This window comes from Malaclemys terrapin, chromosome 9 (genome assembly GCF_027887155.1).
Source record: "Malaclemys terrapin pileata isolate rMalTer1 chromosome 9, rMalTer1.hap1, whole genome shotgun sequence".
Classification (NCBI taxonomy): Eukaryota; Metazoa; Chordata; order Testudines; family Emydidae; genus Malaclemys; species Malaclemys terrapin.
In genome coordinates, this window is record NC_071513.1 from 55,941,203 (window position 1) to 55,957,121 (window position 15,919).

General features: G+C 41.1%; 1 protein-coding gene across 3 annotated transcripts in view; it reads right to left on the reverse strand.

Moving 5' to 3' along the window:
- VPS8 (VPS8 subunit of CORVET complex) overlaps nt 1–15,919 on the reverse strand; it is a 258,292-nt gene that overhangs the window by 108,066 nt on the left and 134,307 nt on the right. For all 3 annotated transcript variants that reach the window (XM_054038927.1, XM_054038926.1, XM_054038925.1), the window contains exons 31-34: nt 12,686–12,770; nt 10,434–10,532; nt 8,558–8,647; nt 6,568–6,614 (exon numbers count right to left, since the gene is read on the reverse strand). In XM_054038927.1, the coding sequence (XP_053894902.1) occupies nt 6,568–6,614; nt 8,558–8,647; nt 10,434–10,532; nt 12,686–12,770 (321 nt within the window). The remainder of the gene's footprint in view (nt 1–6,567; nt 6,615–8,557; nt 8,648–10,433; nt 10,533–12,685; nt 12,771–15,919) is intronic.

Genomic DNA, 15,919 nt, shown 5'->3' on the forward strand with positions numbered 1-15,919 from the left:
AAGGCATGTCCTTGTCCCTTCTGACCTTCAGCAGGACTCTTGTGTATGAGAGGGATGAGAGAGAGAACACGTAGAAGAGATGGACCGTCCAAGAGAGTAGAAAGGCATCTATAAGCGTGCCCGGGCTGTGACCTAGGAAGAAGCAGAACTGAAGACACTTCGTTGTGCTTTGTCGCAAACAGGTCTACTTAGGGAGTTCCCCACCTCTGGAAAATGGTGCTCATGATGTCTGGAAAAGGATCTGCTGAGATGATCTGTTAACTTTTCTGCAACCCCAGAAGGTAGGAAGCTTCAAGGTGGATCAAGTGGGCTATGCAGAATTCCCATAGGCAAAGAACTTCCTGGCATTCCTGGGGAGAGGAGTGCACTCAGTCCTACCTGTTTCTGTAAAACACTGTTGTTGTGTGTCGGTCCTTACACAGAACACAGTTGCCCTCCAAGTGGGGTTGGAACACCTGGCAGGCTAGGCTCACCACCCTCAGTTCCCTCACATTGATGTGTAAAGAGAGCTCTTAGAGGGACTGATATGTCTGCAATGAAACACTGACAGTTGGGGCCTCGAGAATGGGACTCCTACACATACTGTCCGGAGGTCTAGCCGTCAATGAAGTGGAACTGGTAAGATGGGGTGTACCCTTTCTTTGGAAGCTGAGGATCTGTTAATACTGCGAGTGTCTAGTGGATCGGGGATGGACACTCCTACACTTGGAGGGCTCGGAGGTTGGAGTGTGCCTATTAACCTGTAGAGAGACAGTGGGCACTGGGTAGGTGAGCTTATGTTGCCCATGGCCAAGAGAGCTGGAGAGCTGACCCACAGTAGGCACTAACAAGGGCTCCTCGTGACAAGGTGCCTCACAGCTCTGGGAACCCTTGGGAAGCGTCCCAGTATCATCAATTCTCCAGAGGTACCAGTTCTGCCTTCAAGGTTCAAGAATGGGATACAGACCCTAAGAAAACAGGAATAAACATCTTTTTTGGAAGTGATGCTGGAACTTGTTATCTGACTCCCAACCTTGAGAGGAAGCTGACTTCTTTCCTTAAGGATCCATGAAAAGGAATAGGGAAGGACCACTGGGTTTTGGCATAGTTAGAGCTGAGTAACAACTTTCTAGGAGTGCTGGTACCCATCAATCCAAGGTGATCAATTGAATGCCAGAAAAAAAAAAAAAAAAAAAGGATTATAAAGCTGTGCAAAACTATAGTAAGCGAGTTCAGAATCAATTCCAGGGAGAAGAGGGAACATGCGCGGAGGAAAAGGACATACAGTAGGGCAATACAGGGGGTCCCCGGTATAAGTCTCTCCCTTATCCGTTGTTTCGGATACCTATCGCTCATCAATAGAGGAACGTGTTCCAATTCATGCTGGTCCTCATCTGCATATCTCTCATTTGCATGGATCGGCACTGACATGAATTGGAACATGTTCCCCTATTGTACAGTACAGTACTGTAGCTGTGTCTGCTGGCAGCCCACAGGGCCACCGATCAACTCCTCCCCCTCCCTCCCAGTGCCTACTGAATGCCGTGATCAGCTGTTAGGTGGCGTTCAGGAAGCGCGGGGAGGAGTGGGGACAGGGCGCTCGGAGGAGAGGGTGGAACTAGGCAGGAAGAGGCAGGGCGGCCCCAAGTACAGTACTGTCCTGTACCCATCATGAGTGCAAAACACATTCAAAGTGTTAAGGGTGCGCTTGTGTCTAAGAGGCAACGCAGAAGTGTAACATTAGACGTGAAATTAGATGTTATAAAGCATATTGAAAGAGGTGAGTGTGCAGCCGACATTGCTCATATTGTTGGTTTGCCTGGTTTGACGGTACGCTCAATTTTTAAGAGTGCTGATTGAATTCGTGAAAGCGCTAGAAGTGCTACATAACTGTCATCAAGGAAGATAACGAAACAAAGCAGCAGTACAATGGAGAAAATTGAATGCTTGCTGGCTGACTGGATTGATGACCTCCATGAAAAGAAAATGCCCGTGAGTTTAAGCTTGATTCAGGAGAAGGCCAAAAGCTTGTATAACAATTTAAAGGAAAGAGAGGGAGAGAGAGCTCAACAGCAGAAAAGGAGACCTTCAATGCTAGTTGTGGGTGGTTCCACAGATTTCAGATGTGTGCCAATCTACATAATGTAAAACTCACAGGAGAAGCAGCTACTGTGAAGAAGCAGCTGAAATGTTTCCTACGCAGCTAAACACAATTGTTTCGGAAGGTGGCTACTCTGCAAAACAAGTTTTTAATGTTGACAAGACAGGCCTTTACTGGAAGAAGATGCCAACAAGGACTTATATTTCTCGTGACGAGAAGTCTGCTCCTAGGTTCAAAGCCTCAAAAGACCGCTTAACCCTTCTGCTTGGGGGAAATGCAGAAGGCGATTACAAGTTGAAGCCCATGCTTGTCTACCACAGTGAAAACCCAAGAGCAATGAGGGGCTACGTCAAGTCTCGTCTCCCTATAATTTGGAAGTCGAACAGAAAGTCCTGGAGGACATGCAAAATTTTCCGTGAGTGGTTTGTAGACCATGCTGTTCCTAAATTTAAGGTTTACTGTCAGAAGGAAAATTTGGCATTTAAAGGTTCTCCTTCTGCTGGATAACGCAAGTGCCCATGAACTGGACTACAAAGCCCTCTGCCCGAACATCAAGGTCCTATTTTGGCCACCCAACACCACATCATTGCTGCAGCCTATGGACCAGGGTGTAATGGCCACATTCAAGGTTATTACCTATGGAGGACGTTCTCCATGCTGATTAAGGAGATGGCAGGTGAAGGAAAGCCCAGTGTAAAGGAGTTTTGGAAGTCCTATAACATCTTGAAGGGCGTGGAAAACATTGACGTGTCGTGGGAAGAGGTCACTTCGCAACGTATGAACGGTGTTTGGCACCGTGCATGGCCAGATGTTGGCCACAGCTTTGTGCTATTTGATGCCGTTCCTGCTCTCGAGCAAGAAATTGTCATGTTGCCAAAGGAAGTTGGCTTCGAGGAGGTGGAGGACGATGTACAGGAGTTGTTGGAGTTTCACGCTCAGCAACTGACAAATGAGGAACTGATTGAGCTGGACCAACAAGAGATATCCGAAGAAAGCAAGGACAATGATGATGATGACACAGGGCAGGAAGCCAGGAGTCTGACGACAAAGAATCTCTCCCGTTTCTTTGGATTGCTGGATGAGATGACGGAAATCATACAGAGCAGTGATCCTTTTCGTGAACGGTCTGCAAAAGTCTCCAGAGCTCTCAGTGATGCAGTGGCTTGCTACAGGGAGATCTATTGTTCAAAGATTCATGAAGGAGAGCAGATGTCGATAAAATCCTTTAAGACTTCTGCAACCAAAAAGCCAGCCACGGAAAAGCCAGCCAAAGAAAACCCAGCCTTCACCCCTACCTAAATTTAGTGTAATTGATGCTGTTTTATACTGTATTAAAACTTTCTGTGTTTGAATGGTGTTAGTAGGGTTCTACATTATGTTATTCAATGTTTTATGTGTAAAATGTGTACTGTAGAACCTGTCACTGTAAAAAGGTACAGTGTTTAGGTGAAAAGAGCATTGTCGTAGACGAGTGTGGTGAAGTTGTGAACACATCTTCCTCTTATTCCGTTATTTCTTTGGGGAAAAATTCCCCGGTATATGTTGTTTTGGTATCCATCACCCTTTTCAAGGATGCAACCCCAACATATATAGGAGACCCCCCTGTACATAGGAGAAGCATGTATCCAAAAAGGGATGTACACATAGGGGGTCACCACAATGGAGTATCCATGGCAAGAAGAGTATACTGAAGAAGATAGAGATCACCCTACTTGGCATGATTCTGCCTTCTTTAAAGGGAACGGGTACCCCCAGCAACCTTCCCACAGATCTCTGGGCCAGAGGCTTGCTGCACACACCAAGCCATGTTGAGCTGATTAATCTGTTAAGACTGTAAAACTACTTAACACAGCATGTAAATATAGTCCATCCCCTCTGCCTCAGCATGGGGGGGAGGGGTGGACTAGGTGAGGTCTCAAGGTCCCTTCCAGCCCTACATGTCTATGATTTTAGAATTCTGTCCTAAATTTAGATATAAATTTGTTCATGCTTCTCAGCCCTTTGTTCTGGTAAAAACAACAGGCACTGCAGGTACATCACCCAAACACACATCACAAATGAATGGATTTCATTACACTTGTTTGCAATGGAAACGCTCTCCTGGGAAGTGAACAGGAAATGGAAATTAAAATATAATAAAAGCTTTGATAAGAGAACTGTAGCAATATACACTTTGCTCTATTTTCCATCATTGCTTATCAGTCATGGACACAAGGGCACTGGGTTTTAAATTTCCCATGGCAATTTCTATTAACCCCCAGGCCCCTACTTTAAAATAAAACTCTAGCTAAATTAAATGGGCCAGATTAATCTCTGATGTATTTCCCCTAACTTCAGTGTAGTTACATCAGAGGGATAAATCTAGTCTCATGTGCTGCCACAAAAACATTTGTAGTTGAGACATTAAACTCATTTGTTCCTCTAGGAATCTCTGTTTTAATAAAACCTCTGCCTGAAAGAGGATATAAACATTCATACGGATTGGAGAAAGACAGATGTTTTTGAAGGGGCTTGAATCATGGTTCTTCCTTCTGACATGCTACAAAGATTGGACATTTAAAAAAAATTTATTTTTAAATAAGCTGTTGTAGATATTCTTTGACTGTTCAGCAGCCGTGAAATTAAGTTATATCCTTGCAGATTAGTCCTTTTGAAGTAAATAAACCAAATCAATTTACAAACTACTGTGAAAAAAGTTGCACTATTTTATAAAGTGCAAAACAAATTATATTGCAAAGCTCATTTTGAAGTATGTCCCCATTACACACAAACCCACAGCACTGGCAACACAACATAGTCAGTAGGAGCTTGTGTGTTATGAATAATAAACTACTCCAATAATCTAAGGTCTCTTCAGAGAGAATTTCTTAAGAATAGGACAGGTCAGGGGAATATTGTCAATAAAGTGACTGAATTCTTGGGCTTCCACCTCCTTTGCTCTGTAGTGATTGTTGCAAAAATGAGTTCACTGGGCTCATTTAAATTCTATTAAGGATCATTCCTCTGCACACAGAGTCCCACTTATGTTTTCCTTATTGATCATTTTGGCATGTGCAATCAATCCATTATATCCATTTAATTCTATTATTTTGGACCCCCAGCAATATTGCTGAAGCCCTGAGAGAATCAAATGGACTTTATTCACATTCACAGCCATGTTGCACTAATGTGAACGCTGCAGGAATTCATGTAGTGCAAAGAGGCAGACTGTGGACTGACTGTGGCTTGCTGAACGTCAGTCCTGTACAGGAAGAAGAGATATTTTGTACAGTCAGATTCAAAAGTTTATATTATGCTTTTAAGAGTGACTTCCTGTTGATGGTTTGAACACATAGTCTGATCAGAAGCACATACATCACACTAAGAGGGAAGTGCCCACTTCCTAACTATTTCAGGGCTAAATTGGATGAGTTTATTACCTGGAGATTTATGAAGCCTATTTCTGTTGACAAGAAAAATATTGAAGTCCAGTGCAATTTCTCCTTTCATTGGGGCTCATTTATCACAATAATCTGATGGTGATACTGTAGCATAAACACAGCCAAATTCAAAATCCAGCTGGCAGTAACACCTGGCAGTAATCAATATGCAAGCCAAACATCTAGAGCACACAGATGCTCATACTGAAAATGTCTGAACTGAGAATTATCACTGTACAGGATTGTGTGTTCAGTTCTGGGCACCTCAAAGTAACTGACAAATTTGTGGATTCTTAGAGAACAATAGCAGAAGCTTAGACTACTGGTAATCAGAAGAGAAAAACAGGCAAAGCAAGTTTTCAGAAAAATTTGTCCCTGTGCTCATTTCACCTCTTTTCCTATGGAACCACTATAGTAACTGCACAATACAGTGTAATGCAGGGAGAGACTCATACCACGGACATCTCAACTGATAGTCACTCCCTAACTGACCCTACCCCTTTAAGAAGCCACACTCAGGCCTTTCTGGGATAGGCTCACCAGCATGAGGTTAGCGTATAGCAATCCCAATGTAAAAACCCAGTCATAGTGAGCAGAGGTACCTTTTATCTATCAAGTGTATCTATCTTGATTGGCCCAGTCACTCGCAGTCTCCTGTGGTGTGCAGAGACTTTAGCTCCTATCTCAAAGAGAATAACTTTGTCTTCAGAAGAGAGAGCTTTTTATAGCAACAGCCACAGCTGAACTCAGCTAATCAATTTCTTGCTTCTCTTTGGATCTGTATTAGCTCCTTCTCTGCCTTCATAATGCAAGGGTCTGCAATTTTTTGTGTAATGTGAAAACAAACAAACAAACAAAAAAAAAACCCCACAGAATCTTAAAGACCTGGGATGGAAAAGCCTTGTTAACTCATCTGGTTCATTCTCATGTCAAAGCAGGATTATACCCTAATGTTTTATGGTCATGTGTAAATGTATGCATTTATACATGTGTCCACAGCAGTGTATTTTAACTAAAAAGTTATGATTTTGAGCAGTAAGTGATAAACTATCCAATTTACTTACATACCTTGGGTCAAGAAGACTTCTCAAAAACTGGAAAAGCAAGAATTGGTCCTGAATAGTAGGAAAAACAAAAAAAATTAATATTTTAACATAATAATCTGGTTCAGAGTTGTCTGAAGTTATACCCATTGAAAGAAATACTATTCATTTTTGGATTGTAAAAGGACTACATGATTGTTATGAACAAGTGCTACCCATCCAGTCTTTGAAACCCTGCAGCTGTGCTGTCAAGTGAAGCAATCCGAGGTTCATAGATAGATACATTTTAAGGCCAAAAGAGATTATGATCTAGTTCAATAGTTCTCAAACTTTTGTACTGGTGACCCCTTTAACACAGCAAGCCTCTGAGTGTGACCCCTCCTTATACATTAAAAACACTTTTTTATATATTTAACTCCATTATAAATGCTGGATGCAAAGCAGGGTTTGGGATAGAGGCGGACAGCTCGCGACCCCCCCATGTAATAACCTTGTGACCTCGAGGGGTCCCGACCCCCAGTTTGAGAACCCCTGTTCTAGTCTGACCTTCACAGGCTATAGAATTTTACCCAGTGATTCCTACATCTAGAACCGTAACTTGTGGCTGAACTAGAGCATCCTTGGAAAGTCATTCATCTTTAGTTAACAACTCTTGATGGAGAATTTACCACGTCTCTTGGCAATCTGTTCAAATAGTTAACTACCTTTACTGTAAAAAAATTTCTATCTTATTTCCGTTCTGAATTTGTCTAGCTTCAACTTCCCCCTCTTTGGATTGCACTATGCCTTTGTCTGCTAGATTAAAGAGCTCTCCATTGTTAGATACCTTTTTCCTGGGTAGGTAATTACAGACCTGTCAATTCTGAACCTTCTCTTAGATAAGAGAAATAGATTGGACTCCTTAATTTTTTTACCATAAGATTGTTTTCCAGACTTTTAATCACTCTTACAGCTCTCAATTTTTAGCATCTTTTTAGAAACCAAGACACCAGTTTTGAACATAGCATTTCAGCAGTGGTCTTACCAAGGAGTGGATAAACCTTGCTGCCACACTACTGTGACAACAGCTCTGGACTCTGGGAGGATCTCTGGACAGAATAAGCAGCTCTAAGAAACAGGCTTGTAACCCACACATTTTAAGGGCCTCATGCAGAAGCAAATGCTGCGTGGAGTGTCAATCCTTTGAGCCCTTTTAGGAAGTTTTATAGACAACACAGTCCCCAACAGTGTTCTTCCCTTTATCATAGTCATCAAAAATGGGGAGCACCTCTTAAGTGCAGGTTATTTGCTGGATCTACGAGAATTGGCAAAGCTTGAGGTACCAAACAACCAAAAGCTGTTGAAACCATCTAATAAACTTATCAAAAACCAGGACAATCTAACCAAGAGCAGAACTATTTATAATATTATAACTATCACAACAAACATGAAGATTGGTTCTGTATCTCTCCAGCAGCAGGACAGATAAGAACAGATGATCTATACAAAACTGGCTTGAGGGACAGGCATGTTTGAATGGATCCTGGCAGGCACTACGTTTGGGGCAGCTAGGAAAGCAGCTCTTTTAAACCTTTTTTAGGGACTCAGAGTGCTTCAATGGAATGTATTGATGCCAAGCACAGAAGGGTGTAGCAGCTTCTTACTAGTGGAAATAGTCTGACTCCTTTGCTGTATATTTGTACGTAGGAGAGCACCAAGGGTTCCATTTGTAAGGATTTAGAAGTGTTTGGAAGGGATATATACCTTTCTGATTCAGGCTACACAACCGACCTCAGGCAGGGGGTTGGATGGAAACTCTCACAGCAACAAGTTATTTCATAAATGCGCAATTCAGGGGTTTCTACACTTTTCTCTGTTGCAGCTGGTTCTGGCCACTGTTAGAGACTGGACTAGATGGACCTCTAGTCTGATCCGCTCTGAAAATCCCTACAAATATGGCCAAAGCCAATGCTGAGAAATACCAGATTCAATTATAAAAACACAGTTCAATCCAAAGTGTGTTTGCAAGTTTTTACCTGAAGATTTTTAATGATACCCTCAATCTGGTCATTGAAGTGAGTTGCTATCAGGTCTGCTGCTTTATTCGGGCTCAGTAACAGCAGCTCCTGAAGACAGAGGGAGAAAAATACACTACCTTTAGTCTTACAAACTATAGGATCATGCACTAATGCTGATCCCACTCATACTGTAATATACCTACAAATCTGCATGACCATATCTAGAAGTGTAGTAACAGTGAATACCATTGGGTGAAGAATGCTTTTGAAGCAACAATTAAAAAATGATTAAGAGGTATAGAACAGGCAGAGACAGAGCACAAAAATCCTCATACTGGTGAAGCATGTGCCTCAATCCTGAGCTGCAGGTGTTATCTCACCAGCTCTTTTTGCCTGCGTTCCATCCCTGTCGCTCTGACAAGACTTCCAGTTAGTGCCAGATGTGCAGGTGTTTTGGTGACGTGGCTCCAGTTGTGCAGGAAGTGGACTAAGACCATCAGCTAATTTCACAGGCCATTCATTGGCAAACAAACAGTAATAACTTCAGATCAATACAGGCCTCTGTTGGACTGAAACCAGTGACAAAAAGGCTCTATATCATATCTGACAGCATTAGGGAACCTAAAACGGAAACGTTTTTCACCAGGGAAATATCACTACAACAAAAACAGACAGGATGGCAGGTGATGGGAAAAAGATAAATTCACAAAGAAAATTGTAATTCATTCTGTTCTGATCAGAAGCACTTTTCCCTCAATTCCATACTGTCCTCATAAATCATACAAAGATTAATTTTTCACTCATACACTTATGTTGGTAAAAGTAAGTTATTCACATATAAATATGGCACCAAGGGAACCTGAAAAGTATTGAAAGAATGTGATACAGCACTATTCAGGGACTAGCACAATAGATAAATTATAGTGGGCCACTACTTAAGCAATATAAAACGTGTTTCTAGCAAAGCCTACCTTACAACTACTCAGAACTTTGGCATAAATATTCTTTTCAGACGAGGAATGGACAACTTGACTAAGTCAGAGTGATTTCTTTTGCCAAGCTTCACGTAAAATGAATCATATTTACAGTTACCCAAAGTTAAACAATTAGAAGCTTTGAGTTTAAGTTTAAATAACTGAAAATGATCATTTTCAAATGAAATTCGGTACATCATTAATCCTCATGGAAGATAATTGCTTAGCTTACTTTGGAGAGATAACAATTGTGAAAAATAATGTACCAAGAATGAACAGCGTTTCAGCTCTATAATCACATTGTCATTGAAATATAGTTTTAATGATGAAAGTTAACTTGAAAACAAGTTATTTACCAGCAACTTGGCCTCCAATGAATAAAATAATATTCACCATTTCGGTGTTATACAAATAGCTGAGAATTTTTGTCTCAAACTTTTTTGTTTTTTTATTTTAAATTGTGTTTATACTGAACTTTGAAAAAGGGGAAGGAGAGTTGTTTATTGGTTAGAGCAGGGGATTGGGAAACAGGATGTGTGTGTGGTATTCCTGACTTTGCCACTGATGTGCTATGTGATTTTAACTTAACCTCTCTTTGACTCAGTTTGCCTCTGTAAAATAAGGATGATGTTATCTTCTTTATAAGACACCAACCTATTGTGCATTGTCGAGTGCTTAGATGGAAGGCACAGTAAACATGCACACTGAAAATACACACACACACACACACACACAAAACATATGGCAGCTATCAACTCCCCCTTTGGAGTGCTTCAGGAAACTCCTCTTCTACAAACCCTACCAAAACCAGCTATGTCATCCTCAAAGGCAATACTCTCCTGCCTACAAAGAAGCACAAGGTGGATAAGGGAGAAACTGGTTTAAGTTCAGAAAAACGAGCAATTCAGTCTATGCTGTACCTCAATGTGTTTCATAGCCTTCTGCCATACTGACTGCTTCTCCTCGGCACTGTACCCAGGAATGGATAGGATATTGTGGATGTAGTTGAACACTTCTTCCTGAAAGGCATAAAAGTAAGAAGGTATAGTATGTTCTGTCCCAGCAATCTGAAAATTCATCTGGGAAGTGCATCAGTGACAGCTTGCAAACTCACTTATTTGGACACAGTCATTTTCAAAGTAACCACTAAATTGTATTTGCAACATGGACAATTGTTTATTTAAGGATTTCTTTGGTTGTTAGAGGTGAAGATAAACTGCTAGGGAGGTTTAACATAATAGCTCCGCTCACAGAATTAAAACACACAGTCACAGAAGGAATGCACTTCAGAAGCAGTACTAGAGCTAGCCCACCTTGGGAAGCGCCACTTCCAATGACTGAATAGTTGGACAACCTCAGCTACTGGTAACAGTTATGGTTTGACCTTAAGTAGTTCCTAAGGGAGCAAAGGGAAAGTATGAGGAGGAGTAGAATTGTACGTGAAAAGAAGTGGCTGAGATGGTTGACAAAGAGCAGCTTTGCTCTGATAACTGAGGAGATCCAAGTAGTCATCTTTTTCCCTTCGGGGGAGGATGGACTGTGACCCCTTGCCAAGAGAACAGACGAGAGGAGGGTGAAGCGTATTCCTTCAGAGTGAAGGTCATTGCTCCCGCCTTCCCACTGTATTACTTGCTAGCGCTCACATTCTCTCCAAGATTCTCCTGTGTCATCCTCAGCAGCATACCAATTCTCCTTTATCCTCCCCACTTCCATCGATCACTCTATCTAGTCCTCTGTTTCTTCTCCCTGTCTCTATTACCTACTTTTCTTTTCACTTCTATATGGGAGAAGGAGAAAAGTAGATTTCAGCCTGCAAGTCTGTAAGAGGTTCGCAATATCAGATCTAATATTCCAAAAAGAGATAAGCTGCAAGACTCTTCTACTGAGTCATGCTGCTGTCAGGTGTGAAAATTGGGCAGAAAAATGCAGAGTAATTTTCATTGACCTAACGGAAGATCACTTAATTGCAGCCAAAAAATAAGAGGGGTTTGAAGTCTCTCTCTCTCAGGAGAGGGAATCGTAGGCAGGGACAGAGGTGAACTGCTGGGAGAAACACTGGGAGCATGCCAAACTTAGGAGCAAGCCTAAGCTCAGATGTATGTTATCTTGTGGTTTAAGTTAACAAAGACGAACCCCAGGAAGGAGGTGACTTTTGAACACTAACCTAAGCCTCAACTACACTAGAGAAATCAATTGTAAAACTGACTGGGAGGGGGAAAAAAATCTAGATGAGAATTGAGAGTTTAAGGACATTTTACTAAATGTCAATAAATACAAATCCCATATTTAACAATGCTGCATCAGTTTAAAAAAATCCTGGTTTAGTGAAGTGAAAGCAACAATAAAAAATAAAAAAAGATAATCTATAACACATGGAAAAAATAGGAAATTGATAACAATGAATATAAATCAGAAGTTAAACAGACATTACAGGAAGGCAGGTTAAATGATCATAATGGCCTCTTCTGGCCATAGAATCTATGAAAGTATCCGAAGAAAAATCTATGGCCAGCTAAATTAAGGATAATAAGATTTAAAAAAATATATTAAGAACAAAAGGAATTGTAATAATGGTTTATAACTAAATGAAGAGGGTATATTATCAATAATGATACAGACAAGGCAGAAGCATTCAATAAATATTTCTGTTCTCTATTTGGAAATAAGCTGGATGACGTATTCATATAATAGAATGATTAAATACTTTCTATTCCAACTATAACCACAAGAAGGATGTTAAACAACATCTACTAAAGTTAAAAAAAATGAGGGTCAGCAGGACTGGATAATTTGCACTCAAGAGTTTTAAAAGAGTTGGTTGAGAAGCAATTTGACCCACTGGTGTTAGAAAGCTAATGACAGCCACCTCACCTGGACTTGTGTAAAAGAGCCCTACTATGGATGCAAGAGCAAACCTTACAGTTATTCAGGATGGGTATTGCGGACACACTGAAAATCAGCATAAAACAATTAACTGCTACATACAAAGGTCATTGAACACTCTAGTGTAGACCAGGACTCAGCATGTGCCCAGGGTTGACGGAAAAGGAAGGGGTTCTAACCGTACAAGGTCGATGACAGGAACTGTTTTACCTGCCGAGGGGAGTCGGGGAAAGAGGAGCTACTCTCTTCTTGGCTGAGGAAAAGTTTAGAGCACTACATATTTACCTACCTTTCTCACTGGATCACGTAAGTAACAATCAATGATTTTGTCATAGAGATGCTCCTGTTCATACATAAACTCACAAATTTGGTAGCTGAAATAAAGAAAGTTTGCCATGTTAGAAAGACTCTGCTCTTCGACACCAGATAAGAAATGGAGTATAGAATGTCCATCTCATTCTCAGCTCTGAGGCACCAGAAAACAATTACACAGCCCAGACGTGAGGGAATAAATATGTAATTTACAAATAATAATAGCATTATTAATGAAGTTTCCTGTCTAAATACTCCTGGAGGAATATTTCCCTGCTGCCCTTGTGAGTGGAAGAGACGCTGCCCCTAGAAACCTGCTCATTACACTGGTCTACAATTTTTGAGAAGTCGTCTGCTTCAGAGATAAAATGTGCTATTTATTATGTATTTTGATGTGCTGAATTCAAATATGACAATTAAAACAACTGATTGGCTACTGTTTCTAAGATATTTTAGATTTTACATTTTATGTCTATGTATATTGTGTAGATAGAGTTTTAATCATAAATTGTAAACCTAGGTCTTTTCATGTGTTTATAGTTGCTTTACATGATATTTCACCTGTCCTGGTAATGTAACACTTTAAAAATCAGCAAAAGGGTTATATAAATAAAATTGATTATGAAACAAAAGGCAAAAAACTATTATGTACATAGTTTAGTCCTATTCAGTGTCTACTCGGCGCTTCTTGGCTTGCCTCTTGTATTCATTAAATGGAGCATCTCTTGTCACTGTCCAGCAATAGTCTGCAAGCATTGATGGGCTCTATTTGCCCTGATAGCGTTTCTCCATTGTTGCAATGTCCTGGTGAAATCGCTCGCTGTGCTCGTCGCTCACTGCTCCGCAGTTTGGTGGAAAAAATTCTAGATGAGAGTGCAAAAAATTGTATCTTTAGTGACATGTTGCAACCAAGGCTTTGTATGCCTTGAGGAGGTTTTCCACCAACAACCTGTAGTTGCCTAGTTGTTTCTGAGAAAATTTATTGCCACTAACTGGAAGGCTTTCCATGCCGTCTTTTCCTTGCCACGCAGTGCATGGTCAAATGCATCATCTCGAAGAAGTTCACGAATCTGAGGACCAACAAAGACACCTTCCTTTATCTTAGTTTCACTTAACCTTGGAAATTTTCCACGGAGGTACTTGAAAGCTGCTTGTGTTTTGTCAATGGCCTTGACAAAGTTCTTCATCAGACCCAGCTTGATGTGTAAGGGTGGTAACAAAATCTTCCTTGATTCAACAAGTGGCGGATGCTGAACACTTTTCCTCCCAGGCTCCAATGACTGTCGGAGTGGCCAATCTTTCTTGATGTAGTGGGAATCTCTTGCACGACTATCCTATTCGCGGAGAAAACAGCAGTACTTTGTGTATCCAGTCTGCAGACCAAGCAAGAGAGCAACAACCTTCAAATCGCCACAAAGCTGCCACTGATGTTGGTCATAGTTTATGCACCTCAAAAGTTGTTTCATGTTGTCAAAGGTTTCCTTCATATGGACTGCATGACCAACTGGAATTGATGGCAAAACATTGCCATTATGCAGTAAAACAGCTTTAAAACTCGTCTTCGATGAATCAATGAACAGTCTCCACTCATCTGTATCGTGAACCATGTTGAGGGCTGCCATCACACCATTGATGTTGTTGCAGGCTACAAGATCACCTTCCATAAAGAAGAATGGGACAAGATCCTTTTGATGGTCACGGAACATGGAAACCCTAACATCACCTGCCAGGAGATTCCACTGCTGTAGTCTGGAGCCCAACAGCTCTGCCTTACTCTTGGGTAGTTCCAAATCCCTGACAAGGTCATTCAGTTCACCTTGTGTTATGAGGTGTTGTTTAGAGGAGGAGGATGGGAGGATGGGTCCAGTGACATTGATGGTTCAGGACCAGAAGTTTCATCCTCTTCCTCGTCTGACTCAAGTGAGAATGATTTTGGTGCATCAGGAACCGGCAGTCCTTCTCCGTGGGGTACTGGGCGTATAGCTGATGGAATGTTTGGATAATGCACAGTCCACTTTTTCTTCTTTGACACACCTTTCCCAACTGGAGGCACCATGCAGAAGTAACAATTGCTGGTATGATCTGTTGGCTCTCTCCAAATCATTGGCACTGCAAAAGGCATAGATTTCCTTTTCCTGTTCAACCACTGGCGAAGATTTGTTGTACAAGTGTTGCAGCATATGTGTGGGGCCCACCTCTTGACCTGATCTCCAATTTTGCAGCCAAAATAAAGGTGATAGGCTTTCTTAATCATAGTGGTTATACTGCGCTTTTGTGATGCCAAAGTCACTTCACCACAAACATAGCAGAAGTTATCTGCACTGTTCACACAAGTACGAGACATCTCTGCTCACTTTGGCTAAACAGAAATGTATCCCTTTGCAAAATCAAACACTGACAAATAAGAGCACGACACTGTATGATTTCTAGAGCTGATATAGGGCAATTTGTTCAGCAGAGTGATGTAAGCTTCGTTATGATTGCATCATCCATGACTTCTAGGAATAACATGATGCAATTCATATCATGTATGACGCAATACCAGCTTCAGATTGCATCATTCATTGTTTTGCCTAAAAAGCAAGTACAGTCCAAACCCAGTCATAGATTTATTCATAGATCCAGTCAAAGATGTATTTTAGTCATTTCTGGTTTAAATTGAGATCCCTTCCCTTTATAACTCACTTATCCTCCGCCATTCCCAAGTCAAGGGTCGTATATACTGATCCAATAGCATATCTTGAAAACTAGAGCCAATCAACAATTTTAAGCATCATTTTCGTTCTCAGTGACCCAGAATTAGTAAAGTTTGACTACATTTATTTCAGAAGCATTTTGGCTGTAGAGCAGTGTCTCCAATCATTTGTGATGGAACTGAATAGTTATCTTGGGCTGTTGGTTAGAAACCAAGACAGAAAAAACTAAGGATGCAGGGAAAACAGCTATATTACAGGGATGATCAGCTGTATTCTGTTTCTGCTCTGCTACTTCAGACTGGTTTGACACCCCTCAAGTAAACTAATTACTTGGTAGCAATCTGAGTTTTTCCCCCTCAAAAAGTTTCTTATTGGTCAGAGAATAAAGAATTCTTTCAGGACTGTCTTCTGCCATTTTTCACAGATAGATTTTAAGTCCAGAAGAGACTATGTATTATGAACATTTAGTCTGACCTCCATCCTAGTCAGAGACTCTCACCCAATAATTCCTGCAT